Source organism: Anguilla rostrata, chromosome 17, assembly GCF_018555375.3.
Source record: "Anguilla rostrata isolate EN2019 chromosome 17, ASM1855537v3, whole genome shotgun sequence".
In the NCBI taxonomy this organism is placed as follows: Eukaryota; Metazoa; Chordata; class Actinopteri; order Anguilliformes; family Anguillidae; genus Anguilla; species Anguilla rostrata.
The window spans coordinates 18010612-18033976 of record NC_057949.1 but is presented as its reverse complement, the minus strand read 5'-3'; the positions used below and the strand labels follow the sequence as shown (position 1 = coordinate 18033976).

Below are 23365 nucleotides of genomic sequence, written 5' to 3'. Positions count from 1 at the left end.
ACTACTACTCTGATATAGAGGTTGTTGCTGTTGTTGCAACAGTTAGATATAGCAATTACTTCCATTGAATTTACATTCAAGTTCTAATGTCTTTCTATATTTCTGTATGTACACTTTAGCAATATGTGTATTTCAAGTGGCAGGTGTATTTCATGCCAATAAAGCTTTTTGAATTTGAATATGAAAAGACAGGCAGACTGAGGAAAACGAGGTGAAGAGATGAACAGAGCAAAGCAGATGAGGAAGACGAAGAGAAGAAAGGTTGGGAGGGTGATATGAGTTCATGAGAATTTCATTAGACCGATAATCATCAAATAGCTTGTATGTACGCTCACACTACGGCGAGTTTGCACAGCTGCACTGAGCGGATGGGCGGGGCTGTAACGGACAGGTGTGTCTTCCCCTGGAGGACAGAAAGCTCACCTGTGGAGCTGGCAGGGCTCAGGGTCTGCTCCGTTCGCTTCGAGTCCTGGATGGACCTGACTGTCCTGTGAAGAGAGGGAGAAAAAGGACTCAGTAGGCTGAAGGAGCAGGAAGTAATAATGACCTCACCATAGCAGATATTTTAACCAAAGCAGCACACAGCGATTTACAGTCAGAGGAGAGGAGATATAAGAAAGCGAAGTGGACAGAGAAGTGTATCATGGAAAAGGGAGGTGGAGGACTCAGGAAGTCCAGATCAAACGTGCTGCAGTACACAATATTCACCCCCAGAGGGCAGTGTCACACAGCTCGGCTTTTCACTCTCTACTCCTTCAGAGGCTCCGTAGAAAGGCTGCTGTTGAGGCCATGCAGGGCTTTGTTTGAGCCAGGAGATCTACAGGAGGAGCTTTCTATCCAAGATGACTCTAGTGCGGCTGGATGTTTCTCTGTTTACATGGATTTACTGGCAAGTTTTTTTTTTTTGTTTTTTTTTTTTTTAAACTGCAAAATGGATTCTTAGATATTTATTCGTAGGTGCCCATGGCACAATCACTATAACAATCACAGTCAAAAAGGTGTAGCCTGATGTTTTTGAAATTTGTTGCATCCAAATCAAACTACAACTGGAAGACTGAAAACCTTAGAACACGTATGCAGTTTGTAAAATGTGTACCTTGTAATGTAATTTGTATGTGCGGCCAAACATTCCCCTACACTCCCTATTGGGTTTTTCTTCCATATCTGTAATCTCAGCTGTAGCGGGGACATCTTCCGTCAGTTCTGCAGGCCGCAGTCTAGCATGCAACCCCTGCGCTGCCAGCTGCTGCTGCTGCGGCTAAATAAACTGCTCTTTGAATGCAACCAGCTGCAGAATGAACTTGGCCTGCAGACAGCGCGTCACACAGCATGTTCAGACAGCAGCTGAACTGGGCGGACCGTGTGAAAGACCAAGATCCCAAAAGCCAGGCTTCGCGTTTTGCCGCCAAATGCAACCGAATCGGGTGGGAAAAGCAAATATTTTCCCAGAAGACAGTCGCTGCTGCATAATGTGACAGTACCCACGTGGTTAAGCTGCCTTCTTGCGAATAAATGAACAAGGTTTGTGTTTGGCAGACATGGAATTCCTGTTTCCATTAGACGTGAACTCCAGCTGGACCACTACGTATACGCCTCCGCCCATTTTGTCAAAGCACGGGAACGCCATGGTGCAAAGAGTCCTGTTTTCAGAGCCTTGTCTGAAAAGTCAACGTGCGTGTCACTTTGAATAAAGCGATTCAGGGTCAGCCTGTTGGGGGGGACTACGGGACATGAGAGGTGGCTCACAGCTGGAAGCAGAAATGGAGGGATCAGCCAGCGGGATCGGAGAGGAGACTTACCGCTGAGCGGGACTGCTGCTTATCATCAGGGATGAAGAAGAGATCTACAGAAAAACAGAAGGCCTTCGTGTTAGAAAGGGGGCTGGAGAGACAGGAGACACTGGACATGACTGCAGTGGAAAAAAAAAAAAAGACCGTTGCTCTCCAAGCATGGCTGCTGTGCCTGGCCATCGTAATGTGACATTTACGAATGACAGGGTGTCTGCAGCCACCCTCAAGTTAAATTTAACACTTTTTGCGACCTTTTTAATTCCACTTCAAATGGAATTTAAGGTCAAAATTCCAGTGAAAATGTAGCCAACGCGATACCCTTCGAAAGAACAGTTAAATCAAAAATAATAATAATAACAGTTATTATTATTATTATTAGCAATTGCCTATTCACTGCTTTTGTATTGCTTGGCTAAACATGCCTTGAGGACAGAATGCATCTTTCAGGACTGTGCAGATATGTTTGTGGAGAGCGCGAAATGGCTGATGTTTGCACAAGAAACTTGAAGTCGGCATTCCTTTTAAGTGATTGCTAAAGTTTTTCCTTATTTTTATCAACACAAACAGGCACACGCAATTTACGAACAGCTGGCATTCAGCACCCGGAAGCACAGGTATCGGTTCCATTTCAACTGGGGGAGACACGCTGTTGGACCACCTAGTCTTGCGTAGTCAAACATCAAGTCTCACAAGCATAGGCCTACTTGCTAGTCCAGCAATGAATTCATATGAAAATATTGGGGGTAACATGTCTCCTCGTCTCCTCCCAAACTCATGTGCATGTCTGCTATACCTGGGAAACACACAAAAGCAAAGGTCTGTGCATGTTTCATGAATCCCACGCTTGGTTTTTCGTAGGAACTTCAAAACCCAAACGGAGCTTTCTCTGGATTCGCGGCCTATGGATTCACAGACCAATGACGTATTTAAGGGGACAGGCAGAGTGGACAAGGACTTGAGAGCTATACAAAGGGTGAAATCAAGGCCTCTCATCTCACCCAACATGTGATGTTGCCCAGAGACAGACAGATGCAACCTTAACTCAATTAATTTGACAAGAGAGGAAGAGGCAAGTCATCCACCACCTGAACCAGGCACAGAGGAACTGTGAATAGCCAGGGGCTGCACCGACGAGCATGTCTGAGAAAGTTTTACAGAACAGCTTTGAAAAAAGAGAATTCTAACGACTTTGAGAGAAAAATGACATGAGAGGCGGCGCAAGTGATAAGAAATGAAAAATGTTGTATTTTTATTCAAGTTCATGCAGGATCATAAAATCACAGACTGGGTGTCTGTCACTGAAAATATTGGCCACATATTCCGCAGAGCAGTCACGGCAAAGTTGTTGAAAATCATGAAAAACGTGAGAAAGAGAGACAGAAATCACAGCTGGAGGGTTTTTAAAAAACATTCATTTAGTAATTTAGCCAACAGATCTCATACGCAGCATTGGGAAAAGACTGAAATGACATGCACAGCTGTATTAACAGTAGCCTAACAAGCGCTTGAAGTTTAAATAAAAACCAGAGGGCAGTTGCCACTAGTAATACGAGTAAAATGCACTGACATGCTAGTGCATTTAATCGCTTCGGTCAATCACAGAAAGAGCCACGTTTTTCCCACGTGGACTTGTATGCAAATTATAACCCTCCCTTACCTATGAAAACATGTGTATATATATATATATTGCCCACCTCCCCATACTCCTACGTCATTGACCTCAACTGAATTTTCGGTAATACCCTCAGGTAAGGACTGCAGCATTGAAGATTTGTAGAAAGCGTGCGTAAAGTGCTCGTAAAGTCAAGTGAGCCCTCGTTCTCTTCCCCATTTTACAGTGGGACAGCCTGAGCTCTAGTGGACGTTTCAAGAATGTGCAGCAAAGTCTGTAAGTTTATGAGATGGCCATCAAGACTGGGAAACAAAGAACAAAATTAAGAAGAATTTAAGAAAAGTTCTATTTTCGGATGAGGCCCAATGTCTGTTAGTTTGGAAATGTTTTCTGTATCTTTTCTAGCTGTGTTGATATAGCTAGCTATACTGATTTATCATATTCTTTTCCATGCAATGTTTGCTGCTAACTATGTGAAAATATTATAAAAACGAACTAGTTACTTAGAAGCCATCTGAGTTACTCAGATAAACATTTCTATTTGTCAAACTAGACAACAAATTCAAACTTGGCTCATGCTGGTTAGTTAAAATTGTAGGAATATAACCCTTATAGCTATGTCTAACAAAATGGAATGTATATACCACATGGTGTGTCTCATGACAACACACATTGGAAACTTGCGCAAAATACACAAAACAATTAAATGTTATCTGAACTATCGGTGAATCGCATTCAAATTCAAATCTTACATTCGTCAAAATTCATTTGATATTGAATTAGAATCTGGCCTAAAATATTTAAGACCTTGCTAAATCAAATTTAAGACATTCTAATACTTGCTCACTTTTAATACTTGCCACTTACTTTTAAAATTGAATTGAAGATGAATGAAGGCTTTTTTTCACTGAACACCAAGCAACTCCTTTTCCGTACTCAAATTCCACATATTTCACACACATCTCTGGCATTCCGGGATGGGAAGAGTTCAAACCTGAACCCCCCCCCACCCCCCGTGGCTACATCTCCAACTTAATTGAAGCACTAAATCATCTTAACATTAATGGCATCCAAGTTGCACATAAATCTTTTTCAACACTGGGTTAATTCTGCCAAGATGTAGGCCTGTGATCCAGCCAGCCGGTTTTTACAGTAGGATTCATGTGACAGCTACTGTCACTCAGGTTGACTTGACTGAGCGGTGCTGAGTTCCGATTCATCGAGTTAAGCTCTGGCATCGGCCAGTATGAGATTTTGACGGTAGGACGACTGTAGGCTAATACATCACGGTTTCACGGTATCGTGCAGCTCTAAAATGCCTTACTGTGAAATCCTGCACTGTCCCAAATCCCAATTCATCTAGGGGGCGTCTCACCACCCCCTGCAATTTTTCGGTAACCACGCTACCTGTCATGGCTCTGTTTAAAAATATGCTTTTAGCATATTTTATGAAACCCTAATAAACATCAGCACTAGCATAGTGTTGAGTATATCCACAGGACACAGTTATCCCTGGTGTTAGTTCAAGACAAAGTGAATAAAGAATGCTAGATCGCTAATGGTAAGTTATTTTAACTGGCAAACTATCGGGCTAATGTTAGCTAGCTATTACCACGGTCATTACCTTAAATTTGGCATAGAGCGATGGGTGATGGTCCCGTAAATGGGAGATCATGTTTGACGTATTGCCTCCTCCTGCAGCCACTCTTCTCCCGCACTTTCTACAGGTTGGGCGACCTTCCCTCTCTAAGTGGCGCCCGTCTGGTGTTTTCCGGTAACCAAAATATTCCCATACCGCTGACTTTATCTTTTTCGACGGGGGAAAGAGTCCGGTGGGTTCAGCTCCTTTCTCCTTCGATATATAAGTTATTCACATTTACATTTGCGCATTTAGCAGTCAAATTATTCGAGAAGCAGCTGTCAGTGCTGGCTGGATGCACATGAAATGACTTCCGGTTTGTTTTCTTTTTATTCTCGTCTAGCTGAATGGCTCGCAGGTTGTCATATTGACCGAAACCCTACAAAAGTGTCTGGTACAACGACCACCAATAGATAGTAGATGAAGTGCAGATATTTAAACAAATGTAATAGTGTTGCTGTGGTATATGATGAGACCAGTTAATGACAGTAACCATACTCTGTGAGACCAGTCACTGACCCATACCGTACTCGGCAAGCCCACTCAGTATCCATCAGAGGTGGAAAGTCAGGGGTCAGAAAGTAAAAGTCCTGCCATGAGTTTCTTCTACCCATGAACTCAGCAAGCTGATTTCACTAGTTAGTTCTCCCCCCAGGCTGAAGAATTGTGCTAATTGGTAAAATCCAGGTGATTGGAACAAAACACTGGGGAGGACTTTTACTTTCTGAACCTGGATTTTCCACCTCTGGTATCCATGCCGTACTCACACCAGTTACTAAACCATGCTATACCGTGAGACCAGATACACTGACTAATGCCGTACTAAGTGAGACCGCCTCTGGTTAAGTCCTACTGGACCCTTATCCTCTCACCTCCTGGGGTTTCCTGAGGTTCTCCTTGGCCTGGTTGACAGCTCCAAATTTCTTGTTCAGTCGAGCGATCTTGGCCTGGCAGAAAAGAAGGTACGGAAGTTAGCAGAGTGGAGCACTGCAGACCACAGAGTTGGGAAAGAGGACGGTTTCCTGTGTCGAGTGTTGATGGAGACCTGTTGCCCTGGTTACCTGCAGTGTGTAGAGTGTGTGTTGGTGGAGGTGTGTTGCCCTGGTTACCTGCAGTGTGTAGAGGGTGTGATGGTGGAAGGCTGTTGCCCTGGTTACCTGCAGTGCGTAGAGTGTGTGTCGGTGGAGGGCTGTTGCCCTGGTTACCTGCAGTGTGTAGAGTGTGTGTTGGTGGAGGTTTGTTGCCCTGGTTACCTGCAGTGTGTCGAGTGTGTGTTGATGCTTTGTGGCGCAGTCGATCTTCTCCACTCTCTCCCTCAGCTCCTGCAGACTCCTGTCGAAAACACTGAGCTGCAGAACCCGAAGCTGCTCCGCCACCAGCTGCTGCACCACCTGTGGGGATGGGGGAAAGACAAAAATACCATGTTTTAGTATCTCCATAGCAACAATAGTGATAAACTCAGCCATGAAAAAAAAAGCGGCAGACAGCGTTCTACTGCAGCCACGCTCACAAGACTGCAGAACCCCTGTGGTCCCACCCGTGAGACAGTACCCCCCCCACCTGTGGCCCCTCCCATGAGACAGCATCCCCCCCCCCCCCCCCTGGCTCCCCTACCTTCTCCAGCTTGTGTCGGCTGTCTGCGTTTCCACTGATCTTGAGCTCTATGTGAGCCTCCAGCTCGTCTCTCTCCACCCTCGGCCGCTTCCTCTGGCTCTCCAGCCCCTCCTGCCGCTCCGGCTGCTCTTTCTCTCCGCTCTCTGCCGGTCCGCCGGTCTCCGCGTCTCCCGATATGGCGCGCTTCCTCCCCGCGGCCACGCCTGCGCCGTTCCCCTCACCCTCTGAAAGAGCAAAGGGCACAAGGTAAGCCTTCGGTCCCAGGAGACGGATGGCGCACCACCAGGAAGCTGAAGATGCCGGGAAAATGTCAGCATTCAAATCCGGCCGTTGAGCTCGTTCACCCCACCCCATTCCACCCCATTCCACCCCCTCACACCCCAACTCACAGGATGGCGGTGAAGGTTGACAAGTGTTCATCAGCAAAAAGCTGTAACATTTCCCAACAGTGACACATGCATACTACGTGAGCTCCGTGCTGGGTACAGCAGCAAACCCTACAGGCAGACCAAACACCAGGGTTCACCAGCAGAAGCAGAGGTGAAAATGCTTGTGTTTTTTACACTTAGTAAAACTAAAGGTACGCCAGCAATTTTGTAGAAAAACCATGGTAGTGCGGTATGAATGGTTTTGAGCAGATGCAGCACTTTTGAAAATGTAGTTCTTTCAATCGTTCGCTCTGTTATTAGCTGAAAAAGAACAAGCTTCTACATGTCACCTGAATCCATATCACAGGAACTCTAATGACCCACGCCAGTCATTTCACTAATTATCTTCAGATCACTTCATCAGGTCCCCCCAAGCCACAAAAGCAAACCTCAAAACACACACCTGCCAAACCGCTCTGGGCCATTTCAGATCTCCATGACAACCGGAGAATATACCAGTGATTGGCTGGCGGACGGCCACACCTAACTTGTACAGCTCATGTGTCTATGACTTGCAGCCTGATTCAGTATTCCAGAATTCAGTACAACAGAATTAAGCAAACCATATATTTTTGCCACACTCATCAAGGTCCATTGTTGTAACTGAAATCATCAAAAGTGTTTTTAACAAAAATGTAAGGTCAGGTTATTGTGATCAGACTGCTTTTCTTTCCTTCATTTAGACTTTAAAAAATGTTTACATTTAGACACTTTAGATAACTGCCCACATGAGACTTGGTCACATGGTCCAGACTCGTACAGTGTAGCAGGCATTATCTCTGGATCTCTATGATAAGGCCCAGAGTACTCAGAACAGCTGTGCACAGTCCTTGCTGTTGGGGACAAGCCATGCCGCAAATAATTTAAAAAGACAATTATATCAAAGCCAATTTCACGGGAAATTCACGGGACACTACTGTCACGTTCAGGACGGAAAACTGAACAGAACGAGTTATCGTCAGGCGCCATTCAGAGAAATGAACGCCTTGCTCTGTTCTTATGGGTTGAATATGACTGGGCAAATTACAATTGGATCCAATTCTACTTGGGTTTTATAATCAAGACCAGTGGAAATTCACAGTCACTTTTCGATAATCGCTGTAGAGCCTAAATTCAATCTTATCAACCATATCTTCACGATTAACAAACTATATACACTCAACACCTTTTCCAAAAACTAATAATTACATATACAATACTATATATTATTGCATTTCTATACACACACACATACACATTATACACACGCACACACACACACACACACACACACGTGTTCACGGGAGTTTACTTCACAAATGGCCACCTGCTTAAACAACTATTTCATGCCACAGATAATCAGAGCAGCAGTGCAGGACATCACCCCAGGCGACATTCAGCACAGGTAACAGGTTTGTTGGAATCCGGGTGCGATTTACCTTCTTCTCCAGGAGAGGGTGCTGATGAAGCGGGAGGAGAAGCCGCAGACTCAGCAACAGTTTCAGCACTCTTCTCCTTCTCACGCTCTTTCCCAGCGTCAACCTCCATCTTCTCTCCATCCTGCTTGTCTTCACCCTCTTCCCTCTCTTTCTCGTCATCCTTCTCCCCCTGAGTCTCCTCCTCCTCGCTGAGGACCAGGAATCCCTCTTTCACCTCCTGGTCGGACTCCGGCGCGTGGGAGGGCGAGAGGGACGGTGAGGAGGTGGTGGTGTTGCCCGGGGGAGCGGGGCTTTGCGTGAGCGAGGAGGCAGCCGGCATTTTGTCCAGGATGGGAGTAACGTCCTCCGGGGCGCTGTTGGAAGGGGCTGTATCCATGGCAACGGCCTCCTCGGCCTCTGTTGCTTTCTCTCCATCCCCTTCAGCTCCTTCTGCCGCGAGGGGAACCACGAGGGAGCCAGCAGTGGCTTCTTCAGGGGACCCCTGGGGTTTCGGGGGTTCGTCCTGGAAGGGAAGAGACGAGCCGCTAGGTCAAAGGTAACATGCACCCCATAATGACTCACAATTTCGCCAATTGCTAAAGCGTCTTAACTCCCCCCAACCTTCTCGCTCTACCCTTTCCAGCCCTCACCCGATCACCCCCGGCCTCCTTCTCACGCACCTCTTTCTCCTTCTCTGGTGCGACGGCTGCTTTCACCGGTCCTTCCTCTTCCTCCTTCTCTCCATCCTTTCTCTCTCCTCCCTCTGCCGAGGGGCTTGTGGGAGTTTTGCCCTCATCTCCTTTCCCTTTCTCAGTTTCTTTGGCGCCGTCCGAACTTGACGGCGGTGATGGGGGCGGAGTCGCGGACGCCGCCTCCTCTGGGGTTTTGGCCGGAGGGGACGGGGACAGGGAGAGGGAGAGCGCCAGCGGGGTGGGCGAGCGGGAGGCGGGAGAAACTGAGCGGGCCTCCATCGGGCTGCCCCCCGCGCTCGACTTCTCCCTCTCTCTCTCCGTCTCCTTCTGTCCGTCGTCGGGATGCCTCCCGTTCACCAGAGGGGGAGAGGGGCAGGGCGGCTTCGAGGAGGACAGCGTATTATGGAGCAACTCCAGTTGCTGCCGATCGCTGATCTTCATCGTCTTTCGGGCCCGGAAGATTTTCTTCTGAGGCTCCTCGGCTACAGCCACGTCCATGTTTGACCTGAGAGAGATGAGGAGGCAGTTAGACCCTAACGCTAGCCTGTGCCCAGCTCAGGACCAGCTCAAGCAGCGTAGACTACACTGGCTGTAGTAACCACGAACCAACACCAGGGGGAGCTCTTATACTTTTAGTATTGTTTCCCTCCCCCCCAGATTTCTTTTTTTGACACTGAGCAAACTTGCAATCAAAACCACTGCGCACTGCAGTGACTTCTAACTGCAGTCTGTGATTGCATCCAATGCCCTAGATTAACTTGATTAACCACAGTCCTTTTCAAAATTGCTCCTTGCAGCAGAGTTCAATTTCATACAGCGATTGCTAGCCGGTTCACTCACAACTGATTACTACAGCCAGTGTAGTGTTCCAGCAAAGCTTAAATTCAGTCCACGGACGAAAGAGATTTCAGATAACATCAATGTCCCTTTCAGTCCAAACTCATGGTCTGATTTTTAAGTTAGCACACAAATAACTGAGTTAACTTCCTTTCCATTAAAAGAATGCACTGCGACAAAGTCATATGATGATCTCTCACAGGTCACACCCACCACACAACTCCTCCCCTTTATCTCTCATTGGCCATTTTCCTTAGCAAATCAGAAGGGCTGAAGCCCAAGTCTGCATGGTTACAAGGGGCCGGCAAATAGTTTATACATTTGCCCAGTCAGACAAAACTAAGCTAATGCTTGAACATAGTCATACTATTAATAAAATATACGTATAGACTATAACTTTTATATGCGGGTACGTTTATGTGTGTTTACTTATGAAAACTGTTTTAAGGTCTGAAAATCCCTCGGTTGAACACAATTATGACATGCTACAATTTATCAGTATTATAAATTTTCCATGAGGCTTTTTTTAGGGTTATATTATTTTTGCATTTCGAAATAAATTCAATCTCAAGATCAAGCTCAGCCTTTGAAGCGAGCTCTTATATTTTCTTACTCACCTGTTTGCGTACGTGACGTTTTTCTCATGGAGTCAACGAGGGGCCAGTGCCAATAACCTAAAGAAGACAGAAGAATCCCTGTAAGATGGTCTCCCTTCAGAAAGGCTTTAACCTGCTTACAGTTAAGCATGTGGACCAGTGGCTACAGCACAGGCCTCAGGCTTGGAGGACCCCGGGCTTACAGACCTCTCCCGCTGCGTATTTAAACACCACGAGCATTCGGGACTGCGGCATTAATAAAATAAAGACAGGCGCACAAAGCCAAATGAAGAGGCACAGGGGCGCACTGGAACAGTACAGAGGGACGGAGGCAAGCGCCAGCAGCAGCGGGAGGAGGGCCGAGTTCAAGCGCCGCCATGTTCCTCCACGTCACGCACGCGTGGCGTCGACGGACGCACGTCTCCTTTTAAAATGGCGGCAGCGTAGCATAACGGACAAGGAACTGGGCTTCTAACCCAGAGGCACACTGCTGTTCTACCCTTGAGCAAGGTGCTTAACCTGAATTGCTTCAGTAAATATCCAGCTGTGTAAATGGATACTGTGTAAAAAAAAAAAATTTGTTTAAATAAATAAAATTTGTGCAAGTTGCTCGAAATAAGAACGTCTGTTAAAAGCCTGTAATGTAATGTACACTCCAAACTAAACAACACTAAATGCAACAATAGCCAAAAAACAGCTATATGAAAATGCGGCCAAAAAAAGTAATAATAATTGTAATATTTAAACTTTTACAATAACTATAATTATAAAAGTAAAAATAATTTTTTAATACTGCAGCATCGGTTTTATATTTATATAATAAATATTCAACATTATAAACCAATCAAGAAATGTACCCATGACTCTCCTCTAATTCCTGAGGCTTACTGAACACACTGCCTAACAGGAAGTTACAGGATAAACGCCTGTCATGCTCTTGACCTGAATTCTACTGCATAGTCCTCTACTGGCTAGCTCCTCGATAAATCTACATTAACAACTTCAAGTCCACAAGAGTGTATTGCACTTAATACATTTACAGACTTCATCCACAGATGCCCACAAGATCTACATGACGCGCTTCCGGCCTCGATGGGCCTGGTCCTCTTTGAGAAGGTGGGGAAGTGCAGAACCGCAGCCTCAGTGCGAGTGAACATCCTCACCCAGGGCTCAGGTTCTGCCTGTGGACCCTCCAGCAGCCCTTACTGGCACAGCTCTACTGGCACAGCATAACTGTGGCGAACGCAAAGCTTCAGCTGAAAACCACAGGACGCAGCCACAGAACACTGGATGTCTACAGCCAGCTACAGACACTATATCACCTATGTTATGAAAATAAGCCTGTTCTTACACATCCCTTCCTTCCTTTATAAACCACATCTGTTTTTCACGAGGACCAAGCTAGCTAGCTAGCCCTTTAAGGAGTAAGATTACAAATATGCAATGAGAATGTTTGTTACATCAGAATTAGAATGTGAAGTTAAGAACCATCACAACTGGTAACTGAAAGCAATTGATTTCTATAACACTAAAAAACATTCCAAAATACCTACTCTCAAACGGATAGGGGTGATATTATAAATAAGGCAGAGCTGATGGGTGGGGGACATTGATACCTATACTAAATAATGATATCCACTCACATAAGATCTGAGAGCTATAAAAAAAGAGGCACAGCATAGTTTATGCCAAATACATCAACATGCAGTCCCTTAGTTCAAAATTATGAATCACTGGTTAATGAACTGGTACATGAATTATTTGAACTGCATAAACTAGCAGCATACAGATTATAACTAGACAAGTAAAATCACCGCTATGTTCCCCACGTGTATCAATATTATATTCATGTACATGTGATGTAGCTATGCATAACTATATCTTTAAAATTGTCCCCATTGACACCCAAAACCTAGCTCAGAACATTATTTTAAAAACTGCTGAAAATATATAACTATCATAACCTTCATGAAAAATAACAATATGACATGGGGTGAAGAGTCAAAAAATGGAAAGTTTAGGGTTGGATGTGCAAAATTCTGGAGACATTATATGAACATTTCACACCTCTGCACAGATGACACCCATGCAGTGGCACTGAGATCTTTCATGATCCAGCACACCGGGTTATCAGACTGACAATTAGATGAACAGGATAGTGACATGCGCTGTTTTCTCTCCTGTCAGCACAGATACACACGGTCTTTACATTTTGGTTCCAGTAAGAGCCGAATCAAGACCTGTTAGAACCTGTCAAGGTTTGAGATTCCGTGTCTGTGAAGCACAGATGCGTCAAGTGGCTTCACAGCAACAGAAAACTGGGCTAAACACAAGACTACCTATAAATATTCCTACTACTCTTGAGGATTTGACAAATAAATAAATAAATAAATGAACTTGAGTTTGGTTCCCAGAGGGAACTGGTTACAGCAGTTTTCCGTGCCAAAGGGACCCTGAACAGCTCTGGCATCAATCACAACACGCCTCCCAACGGCTCGTTAATGCCCACGTCCAAGGTCGCTTCAAACATTTAAAAAAAAAATGTCTATGGTTATCTGCGGATCCTGAAGTTGACAAGCCAATGCGTGAATTCAGTTTGAAACCTAGGTGCGTATGTGAATGCACCGTAATGAAAATTCTGGTGAACTTCAAGGAATGGCAAGAGCCTAAACATGCTAACCTCACAAGGTGGTTTTCTGCAGTTTCTCCACATAAAATACATGAAACTGTGGCTCAAAAACCCTGCAATGGAATGGAGAAATACCCCAAAGGACACCAGCCAAAACTCTGCCCTGCTATACTACCTACCACACTGCGTTCACAAGGAACTCAAGGAGAGATAAACTGCTTTATTCACTCAACAGGCCAAAGGGTAGTTTGGTGATTCTAATCCAAGACAATCACATAAAGAAATTAGACCCAGAAAGCCAGTTTTGTCGGCTGTAGACTAAAAGCTGGAAACAATGAAAAAAAAAACTTATCCTTTTGATTGACACTGAATATTACAGAGACTGCAGGACTTCCTCAAATGTTACACACGTAACACCTACCAAGGACTGTGTCACTGTGTCACCCTGTCACAGGCCAGTTTCTGACCATGATTAACTTGACCCAGTTACACCACCCAATGGTTGATGTCTGACCACCAAAATTTTGCATGTCTTAACCAATAAGAAACAATGTCAGCCGCATGTCTTAATCAGGGCTTTCCCACGTAGCTCATCAGGGATAACTACGAAGAAAGTGTAAAACAGGTCACAATTTGCTAAGAAGTTAAGCAATCAAATAGCTTTTATTTTCCAAAATTTTTACAGTGTTTTCAGTAAAGAAATATACACAATAGACGCAACTAGTAGAATAAATATAGGCCGTACAACTTTATTTCTCTAAACAAAGGGATACACCACAACCCTTGGGTGTAGTCTGTACAGCCACACCTCCCTGCTTTTGTACAAGCAATAAATAACGGAAAGGTGACAACACAAAGAACCGGCGAGCAGATGCTGGGCTTAAGACAGAGGGACTGAGGGGGTTGGGAATGTACCAAGTGTTGGGTATGAGGATAGATGGAGCCCTCAGAAACAAAGAGACCACCACAGACAAAAACACGTGTACCCCCAAGCAAAATGGCACCATGCCTTGGACAGGTAAAAACATGCATTGCACACACACACACACACACACACACACACACACACACACGAACACTGCATAGAAATGCTCATATGTACTCTACCCATAACACTCGCTCACTCAAAACGCGTAGACTAAATGTTAAAACACACTGCCCCCCCTTTCTCTACAAAATAAACACACTTGTTCTAGACATACGAGTGTGCACTGCCGACAGCCCTCCCACACACATTCCACCCTAATCTACATAAACTCCCCTCACGCACACGCGCAGACACACTGTGCACCCCTCCCCCTCTCCAACACAGTCAGACAGATACAGTCAACAGGACCGAGTGGAAAATTACAGCTAAGCTCGGACTGTACCATTCTGAGAGTTGAGAGGTGGAGGGAGGGGGGAGGGAGACAAACATAGATAAACTAAAAAAAAATCCAAAGGGGAGGGTGGCAAGCTAACGAGCCAAACTTATCAATTATTAAATGTTAACAAAAAAAAAGTGTGATTTAAAAACCGATAAATATCCCCCTTTCAAGGAAAATATATTCAAGGTTAAATTTTAGAGCTTGGTACATAAAGAGAAAGATCACACGCATTTTACTACATGTTTAATAGTTTTGTCAATATTTAGGAATAGGCCTACATTGTTCATATGAAGTCACTGCTCATCAGAACTAATGAGGTTTGCCAGTATAGCCTAATTATTTTGATAAATGCTCAGTGAGATTTTCTAAGGGCTTGCTGCACATTGATTCTGTCTTTGGATAAATGTAAACGTGATTAACCACAAGTCAGAAACAGGCAGGTAAGCACATCCAGTCTGATCTAGATTTAACAGCAATTTTTCAGCCTGTAACCTGTTATCACTGTTGTGTCTGAATAAAAGCTTTTCCCTCAACTGGTTTTCTGTGCTTAAATTATCACTTTATTTTCATTTTAAGGACATAATTTGCATCGTTGTTGACATAACTGGCAGTATTAGATTTTCTTTACAACAAAATCTCTGTTATGTGTATCCTGTGTGTGTGTGTGCAAGCACAGTGAAACACTGCCTTAATGTTCTTTGTTCTATAATCCCTAGTTTAATAGTTAGAATGACAGATGGTTATTTAAAAATTGTAAAGAAAACTGAGAATGTACAAATTAACCTAAGGGGCACCTGTGCCATTACTGCTTTCAAAAAGCAGAAGCTACTAGAACGCTTCTCCCTTCTTCCAAAATTGGTAACATCCAGCCTTCTTGTTCAGGCTGTCAGCCAATCAGGAAGCCAGGCAACAAAAACCGGTTTGATCCTGTTAGAGCCTGCTGTGCTACCAATATTTTACTGAATAGAGAAATCTTGCTTACTTCATTCCCCTCTATACCTCTGTAAGCCTACTGGAGTGACCTTTAGAATGTTCTAGAATTCCAGCCATGACCTAGATTTCACATATCTAAAAGAATAACTGACCCAATAGGAATCCAGCGACATGTATGTATAAATAAATAACACATTTTCAATGGTAATATAGCGGACGCAATGAGCGGCTATACAAATAAAATATGTTTTGCCTTGTTATACAGGGAGGAATTACCACGGGAGAAGAAAAAGAATCACATCAAACATCCATCTCTGAGAGGTTTCTGCAAAATACCACTGCGAGTATCCAGTGCTTTGAGACTGTATTTGACAATCCAAGGTTCCACTAATCACCGTTTTAAAGTATTCTGTTGTTTTTGACCAGCCATGTCGTTCACAAACATACCACTAATGCACACACGTCTGCATAAATCAAATTAATGTAATTTGCATAATGTAATTCCAAGGACTCCACAAGCCCACAATACAAGGAACAAAAACAAGGAACAAAAACAAACCAGCTGGATCCATTTCTTACTTTTGAATCCTTAAAAACATTTTTATATAAAATCACCTTCTTATACTTGGCTTATATTCCTTTTTGATATTCCTTAATGAGACTGATTTACACTGTTAGTTTTCCTGATCTGGGTTCCTGTGCTTCTTTACTGCTATAGCCAATGTGAATGATAACTGCATCCTGGCTATCACTGCAATGCAGTGTGGTTACCCTGAACCTGCAGTTCTACAGTTGGTATAAATAGACTGGTCTTCCCTTTTTTAAAACTTCCTTTTTGCAGTTCATTTTTGAGACAGGTTATTTATTACCTGATTACTATGAAGATACAGCATGAATTGGGAGCATGAATTACCATCATTGTACAAGATCCTTGGAACAATTTCCTTTCGAGTCATAGGGTAAAGGTCACAACTTTGAGTTACAGCAAGAAGAAGCGAATAACTAAAATAACTAAATAAATACACCGAATCCCTCCATAACATTCTTATGCTCCCAAAGAAGCTACTTGCCATGCTGGTCCCTTTCTTACATTTTCTTCACCCTACATCTGGGGACACACACACACTGGCTAATCGTACACACCCCACCATACTGGCACCCACACTCCCTTACACACCCCTTCTGATCTTACACACCTACCATACTGGGACCCACACTCCCTTACACACCCCTTCTGATCTTACACACCTACCATACTGGGACCCACACTCCCTTACACACCCCTTCTGATCTTACACACCTACCATACTGGGACCCGCACTCCCTTAGACTGGATTCATATCAGATCAGGCAATGCGGCAAAAACGGCAGTCCTCCCATTCATTTGAATGGGGGTAGTGCGTTTAGGCTGCGGGAGTGGGGACCGCATGGGGTGTAGGAAAAAAACGCAGCGGCCTGCGGGAAGAGAGCAGAACCAGAATCAACTTTTGCCGTGACGCAACCCGAGTCACGCTGCGGTGGCCAATCACGTAAGTTGTTTAAATTATCATGTAGCAGTCCGCTGTTTACCGAGCAATTGTCAGATGAATTACTGACGCGATTCATTCCCTAAAATTTGATTTTATGATCGTCATCGTGATTTGACAGTGCCGGGTAATGGGACGAGTACTGAAACAATAGTTACTAGCTAAATATGAATTCCGAACGTCGGAATTAAGCCGTATAAAAAAGATTAGCTATTTAGCAGTCCTTGCATGCTAGTTTATTGTACCTAGCACTATGGAGTTCATGGACCAAACAATGATACTCTCCCAGTTGTGTCCTCGCTTGGTTTATTTTGTGTACCCAGCGTCGACGTCTGCATCTGGCTTGCAGTCTACGCTACAAAATAACGATAGCAAGAAGCTTCCTTCGGTTTGTGTTTGTGTCCATTTGTTTGAGTTAGCGGACAGGAAATGGAGGGGGGGGGGGGGTTACAATTCACAACATGATGTCACACAAATGGGCCATGTAGTGACACGCCCACACCTCCGCACAGCCCTGCGGCAAGGTGCCGCATTGCCTGATCTGGTGTGAATCCAGCCTTACACACCCTGGCTAATTTTACACACCCCACCATACTGGCACCCACACTCCCTTACACACCCCACCATACTGGCACCCACACTCCCTTACACACCCCACCATACTGGCACCCACACTCCCTTACACACTCCACCATACTGGGACCAACACTCCCTTACACACCCCACCATACTGGCACCCACACTCCCTTACACACTCCACCATACTGGCACCCACACTCCCTTACACACCCCACCATACTTGGACCAACACTCCATTACACCCCACCATACTGGCACCACACTCCTACACACCCCACCATACTGGCACCCACACTCCCTTACACACTCCACCATACTGGGACCAACACTCCCTTACACACCCCACCATACTGGCACCCACACTCCCTTACACACCCCACCATACTGGGACCAACACTCCCTTACACACCCCACCATACTGGCACCCACACTCCCTTACACACCCCACCATACTGGCACCCACACTCCCTTACACACTCCACCATACTGGCACCCACACTCCCTTACACACCCCACCATACTGGCACCCACACTCCCTTACACACCCCACCATACTTGGACCAACACTCCATTACACACCGCTGCCAAATACACTGTCTGGCCAAAAAAAAAAGTCGCACACTCTAATATTTCGTTGGACCGCCTTTGATTAGCTTTGATTACGGCACGCATTCGTCGTGGCATTGTTTCGACAACCTTACGCAACGTCACAACATTTATTTCCGTCCAGAATTGCATTATCTTGTATTGACGATGGGAGTCAAACCACTCCGTAAAGTCTTCTCCAGCACATCCCAAAGGCTTTCAATGGGGTTAAGGTCAGGACTCTGTGGTGGCCAATTCATGTGTGAAAATGATTCCTCGTGCTCCCAGAACCACTCTTTCACAATTTGAGCCCGATGAATCTTGGAATTTTCCTCCTGGAATATGCCCGTGGCGTCAGCGAAGAAAAAATCCATTGATGGGATAACCTGGTCATTCAGTACATTCAGGTACTTAGCTGACTTCATTTTATTGACGCTTAACGTTGCTGAGCCTAGCCCTAACCAACTGAAGCAACTCCAGATCATAACACTGCCTCCAGAAGCTTGTACAGTGGGCACTGTCCAAAGAAATCCAAACGGCGATGTTGTTTTTTGGCCAGGCAGTGTACAATCCTCTCCTTGGATTACTACATGAACATATCAACTTAAAGGTTGTTGGACCAGTGCAGTGCCAGCTCTAAATAAATGGCCAGGAAAAAGCATCTCACTTTCATTCACGAGGACAACAATTTAAAAAATAACAAGCAGGAACACTTCCTGCTCAGTCTGAAAAGCCAATAATTCAAATGATCCACCACTGAAGTAGTTCTGAAACGTAGTAATGTCCATGCCCCTAAATGGAAAACTATGGTTTATTAATGATGTCCGTAAACATGCCACAAAAAATTTGAACACAGTAAAATAATCACTGTTTATTTGGAACTATAGATGGCAACATATCAAAAGAAACTACAGGTATCTTTGAAATAAAGTTGAATAATCAGGGGTAATGTTGATCAGAGGTCACTTTCAGCATGTGATGAGGGGAAAAAAAAACAGGACCTAATTGGTTGGACTACAGATCATAAGGGTAGGAGTCCACCTGCAGGCACCCGGATACTCAGACATCATATGGAAATAAGCACATGCTTTCGAAAGGTCAAAATGGACCTCAGATCCTGGGGTCCTATGGACACTGACTTCTTGGTTACATTTCCCAAATGAAAGGTTGCCCTTGACAGTTTATTAATGACAGCTGTGGTGGTCACACTGGGTGTCTGTACCAGAGTCATGTAGCACATGCAGGTTTCAGTGTGGGTCTGTGGGATGGTCCATGAAATAAACCAATGATCTGAGAGACATCAGACCAAGGTCAGGGACGGTGAAGAAGGGAAAAAGGTCACAAAGTGAACACAAGAGTGGTATGGACACTCACTGGAATTAATTGACTCTTCTAACCCAGTAACCTGAGCCATTGCTTTACCAATCCAAATTCAACTGAAAATATGCTTCTTTTACAGTACAAGCAAAAGAAAATCCAACGCTTGGTTGCCTTTTTCCCTTCCGAGGAAACTGCCCAAGAGGTGCAATATGTACAAATTAAAACCACCCACTTTCTCTCCATCACAGCCAGTACTGATAAGCGTGAGCGGGATGGAGGTCTGTAGCAGTATAGTGCTTAAACAGGATTGACTAATTGCAGAATTTTAGCATCTACACTAAAAATATCATCACATCAACTAAGCTTTTTTAATGTCATCATTTGAAAGTCAGTTTTCACCATTACTCTTCTAAAGCTTGGCATTGTGCTGTATATTTTAAGAATGCCAAAGTAAGAGTAAATGGTAAACTATATATTGGGTGCATGAAATAGATTGGAGCCACTTATTTTCATTTGGTAGATCACAAATATCCATTTGCGGAATTTAAAAGCTGTAATTAGTGAGACTTTCCTCTGTAAATTCCTGCAAAGTCAACCGCAAAATGTCAGTCCTAGCATTAAATATTTCCTCACTGCAAAAACAGTGAAATGCTGAGGGAAAGCAATAAAGTGAGATCAAACAAAGTAAATGTAAATAAATAGCAAATCCACACAAGATGGCTTAAAGCGGTGCTCTGTAAGAAAGGTTTACAGAAAGAGCAGCATGTTTGCTTTATGATGGTCTTTAATTAAAATAAGTCACACTTCATTTCCAGGACTCAATTCCAAGGCATTACACACACCCCTGTCACAAATCGCAGCAACAAACACAAAATGGCTGCCAGAGTAGCTGCAGGCAGCCAATCAGCTTCCTGTTCTACATCTGCAGGCTGTCTGATGAAGTGGATATTTCAGCACATCGTCTTGTCTTGCAGTCCATATTTTAGAGGTTTCACTTAACACTGGCGCCTAAATTGAAGTCTCAGCAAAATGGGGGGGGGGGGATGTATATTCTTTTTTATGTGGGTGTTCAGCAACACCGTTTACCCATCATTTGTGGAAAAAAACCTAATACTTGCTATTTTTCAGGCCTGGATTTGCATTTAATGAATAACTGACCAAACCAGTTACCAAGACATATGTTGTACTGTGTGTACACTGTATTCCAGTTTGTACTTGATTTTTGTCACTCACGTTAGAAGTTCTCTTATGTTTTTGTTAAATGTTTCTACGTTTTTAAAGCTAATCCAAATATATTTAATCTCAGTAGGGGTATATGCAGTCCTTGACAGGAAGGCCATGAAGCTTGGCACAGGATCCAAACTTACTGAACCAATTTTCCTACATTTCTAAACTGAATATGATCCACTGGACTTGATGTCATAAACCAAAGCCACCTTCTTGACTGGTGTCGGTACTCAGCAGGACAACTCAATCCTGCTATGTGACTCCAGACTAGATCCTCAGAAATTTTTCTCTCATTGAAATAGCATCTGCAATAAGCTGTGTCAGGTGTCTGGAAGTAATTTGTATCAACAAACCAAGTAATGGTACAGCTGCACATAGGATGTATTCTGTCTGTCCAATTTAAACATTTGTGGGAACCTTTGAAAATGCTGAATGGATGGATGCACAGCTTAAGTAGAATATCTTAAAAATAATAATAATTTAGCACCCAACACAGGGCTGAGCATATCCAAGTCCCACCCCAATTAGGAATGACTAATTGTCTGCAACTGCATACATGCGTAAACCTCACAGCTATTGTCTATTCAGAAGAGTATAGACATCCAAGTTTCTCCTCCGAAACACAGAGTCACCAGATACTTCTTTTCACACTGCAGGCCTGTCACGATAATAATATAATATAATAACATAATGTGAGCACAACTAAGCTTACACAGAGCTGAGTCAGAGGAAGACCTTTCTTATGCTGCTTCGTCTGCAATCTACAGGTGTTTGATCAACCAGCAGGGGTCCCTAGACAGCGGCATGCGGAACCCCAACTAACTGAACCCTCCCATTCCCAGGGTGATGCAATCGCCAACTGCGCGACACCCTGTGAAGCAGCCTGAAAGTCTTTGCTACAACTGTGCCACTGTAAGGTCTGAGAACTTATTTAAAAGATGGAAAACTGATGAAGAAGAGCTAGCGGAAGATTGATCATGGCATCCAGTCGAAATGTGGAAGGGAAATGGTGAGGGTTCCTCTCACTGTGGTAAATAAGGTTCCTTATAGATTATGTAAGCCCAGTAGATGTGGTTTGTGAGGAAACTTAACCCACATGTCCTGAAGTAGGACATAACCGTTAAAGTCCATCAACGTCCGTCTTCCTAAAAATTACAACACCTCCACCCAGCTTGGAGGGCTGACTTCCCCTATCACACAGCAGGCAAATTCATGTCCTCAATGTTACTGCTGCACTTCTGTTAACAACAAATTAATGCGGTCCAATGACACTGGAATTCTTGGCAGATACCACCTGGAAAAACGAAATGGCACGAAATGGCCTCTATGTCCATCGTGTCCCACCGTCTAGTCACTCCGAGAAGATAAACTGTTGGGCTACTCTGGTGGATGCTATAGCCTGGTACAGCCATTCAGTCTGTTGTACAGACCCATGCTATGTGTAGCACAAGTCCATACTTGACATTGCAGAGCAAGATGGATACACTGACATGGGCAGTGGTTCCCCATCCTTGGATATCCTCCAGCAGGTTTGCCAGTAATCTTATCACATGACAGAACATAGGCAACAAGTTTGAACAGAACAGGTCTAATATTCAGCCTCCGTGGCAACTGGCTTAAATCTCGAAGCATCCACAAAATGTGTGAAGACAGACCTCCAAAACAGGTAGTTCCAAGGTAACAACGGTTTCTTTTTTGTGCAAATAATGCTCTGAACTCGCTAATGTTCTTCGGTTTGAAAGCAGACTGTTATTCTGTACATTTAATTTGATTATCCTCCGTTTCAACCTATACCTTTTCCATTCAGGGTTCCAAGATTACAGGTAGTGCAAGTGCACCGCTCTGCAGAATCTTATTTCTTCCTTGGGTTGAAAAACTAGTTGTGAATGCTGACAGTAGCACTTTCTGTAAAAAAAAGTGGGTCCAGTGGGTATCAATGCCAACTGTCTTGAGGCTGGTTGATGTGGCTGTATTATCAAGTTGCTCATGGCCACTGCCAGAGTGGGGTATTCAGCAGAGGCATTTGTGAACAATGCAGTGGTGCATCCTCTGGTGCCTGAACTTCGGCTGCAAGGCAAAGAATATAGCACCACCCGGTGAAGCCCGATCCTTCATCAACAAATCTTTTTCTTTACTGGGTAGCTGTGGAAGGGTTGATAGAAGACATGTTCTAGCATGAAGTCCTCCCAATTTTGATGGAGGATACTGCACTAATGGGATGGGTCTACACTTGTGATTGGTCAGGCGGAAAGGAAACTTGCTGGACTGTCATACTACAGAACTAGGAATGGGTATTTCTAAGCTTTTTATTAGTTGTAATTTTTTTTTTTAATCCAGAATTATTTGCATGGGTTGAAGAGATGTGCAGCCAATCATTTTTGTGAACAGACATCATTACCATGTGGTTCAATTACCCAACCTCAAGATGGTTAGCTTCGGTATGGTCTACGGGGACAGTTGATTACTGTTTCAAGTCAAACAATTAAGAAATATAAAATATGTCATCCCCAGACTAAGATTTTGTGGGTGCCTCTCAAAAAAGAAAACAATATCTGAAAGTGCCATTTAGTCCTGGAAGTCAAAAAGCTGAAAGG

General features: G+C 44.1%; 1 protein-coding gene across 7 annotated transcripts in view; it reads right to left on the bottom strand.

The window, feature by feature from the left end:
- LOC135243580 (activating transcription factor 7-interacting protein 1-like) overlaps window positions 1–23365 on the bottom strand; it is a 52044-nt gene that overhangs the window by 6208 nt on the left and 22471 nt on the right. For all 7 annotated transcript variants that reach the window (XM_064315518.1, XM_064315519.1, XM_064315517.1 and 4 more), the window contains 8 exons: window positions 10627–10683; window positions 9161–9677; window positions 8502–9003; window positions 6656–6879; window positions 6295–6432; window positions 5914–5988; window positions 1800–1843; window positions 424–488 (listed from right to left, as the gene is read on the bottom strand). In XM_064315518.1, coding sequence (XP_064171588.1) covers window positions 424–488; window positions 1800–1843; window positions 5914–5988; window positions 6295–6432; window positions 6656–6879; window positions 8502–9003; window positions 9161–9670 — 1558 coding nt within the window. In that variant the 5' untranslated portion in view covers window positions 9671–9677; window positions 10627–10683. The remainder of the gene's footprint in view (window positions 1–423; window positions 489–1799; window positions 1844–5913; window positions 5989–6294; window positions 6433–6655; window positions 6880–8501; window positions 9004–9160; window positions 9678–10626; window positions 10684–23365) is intronic.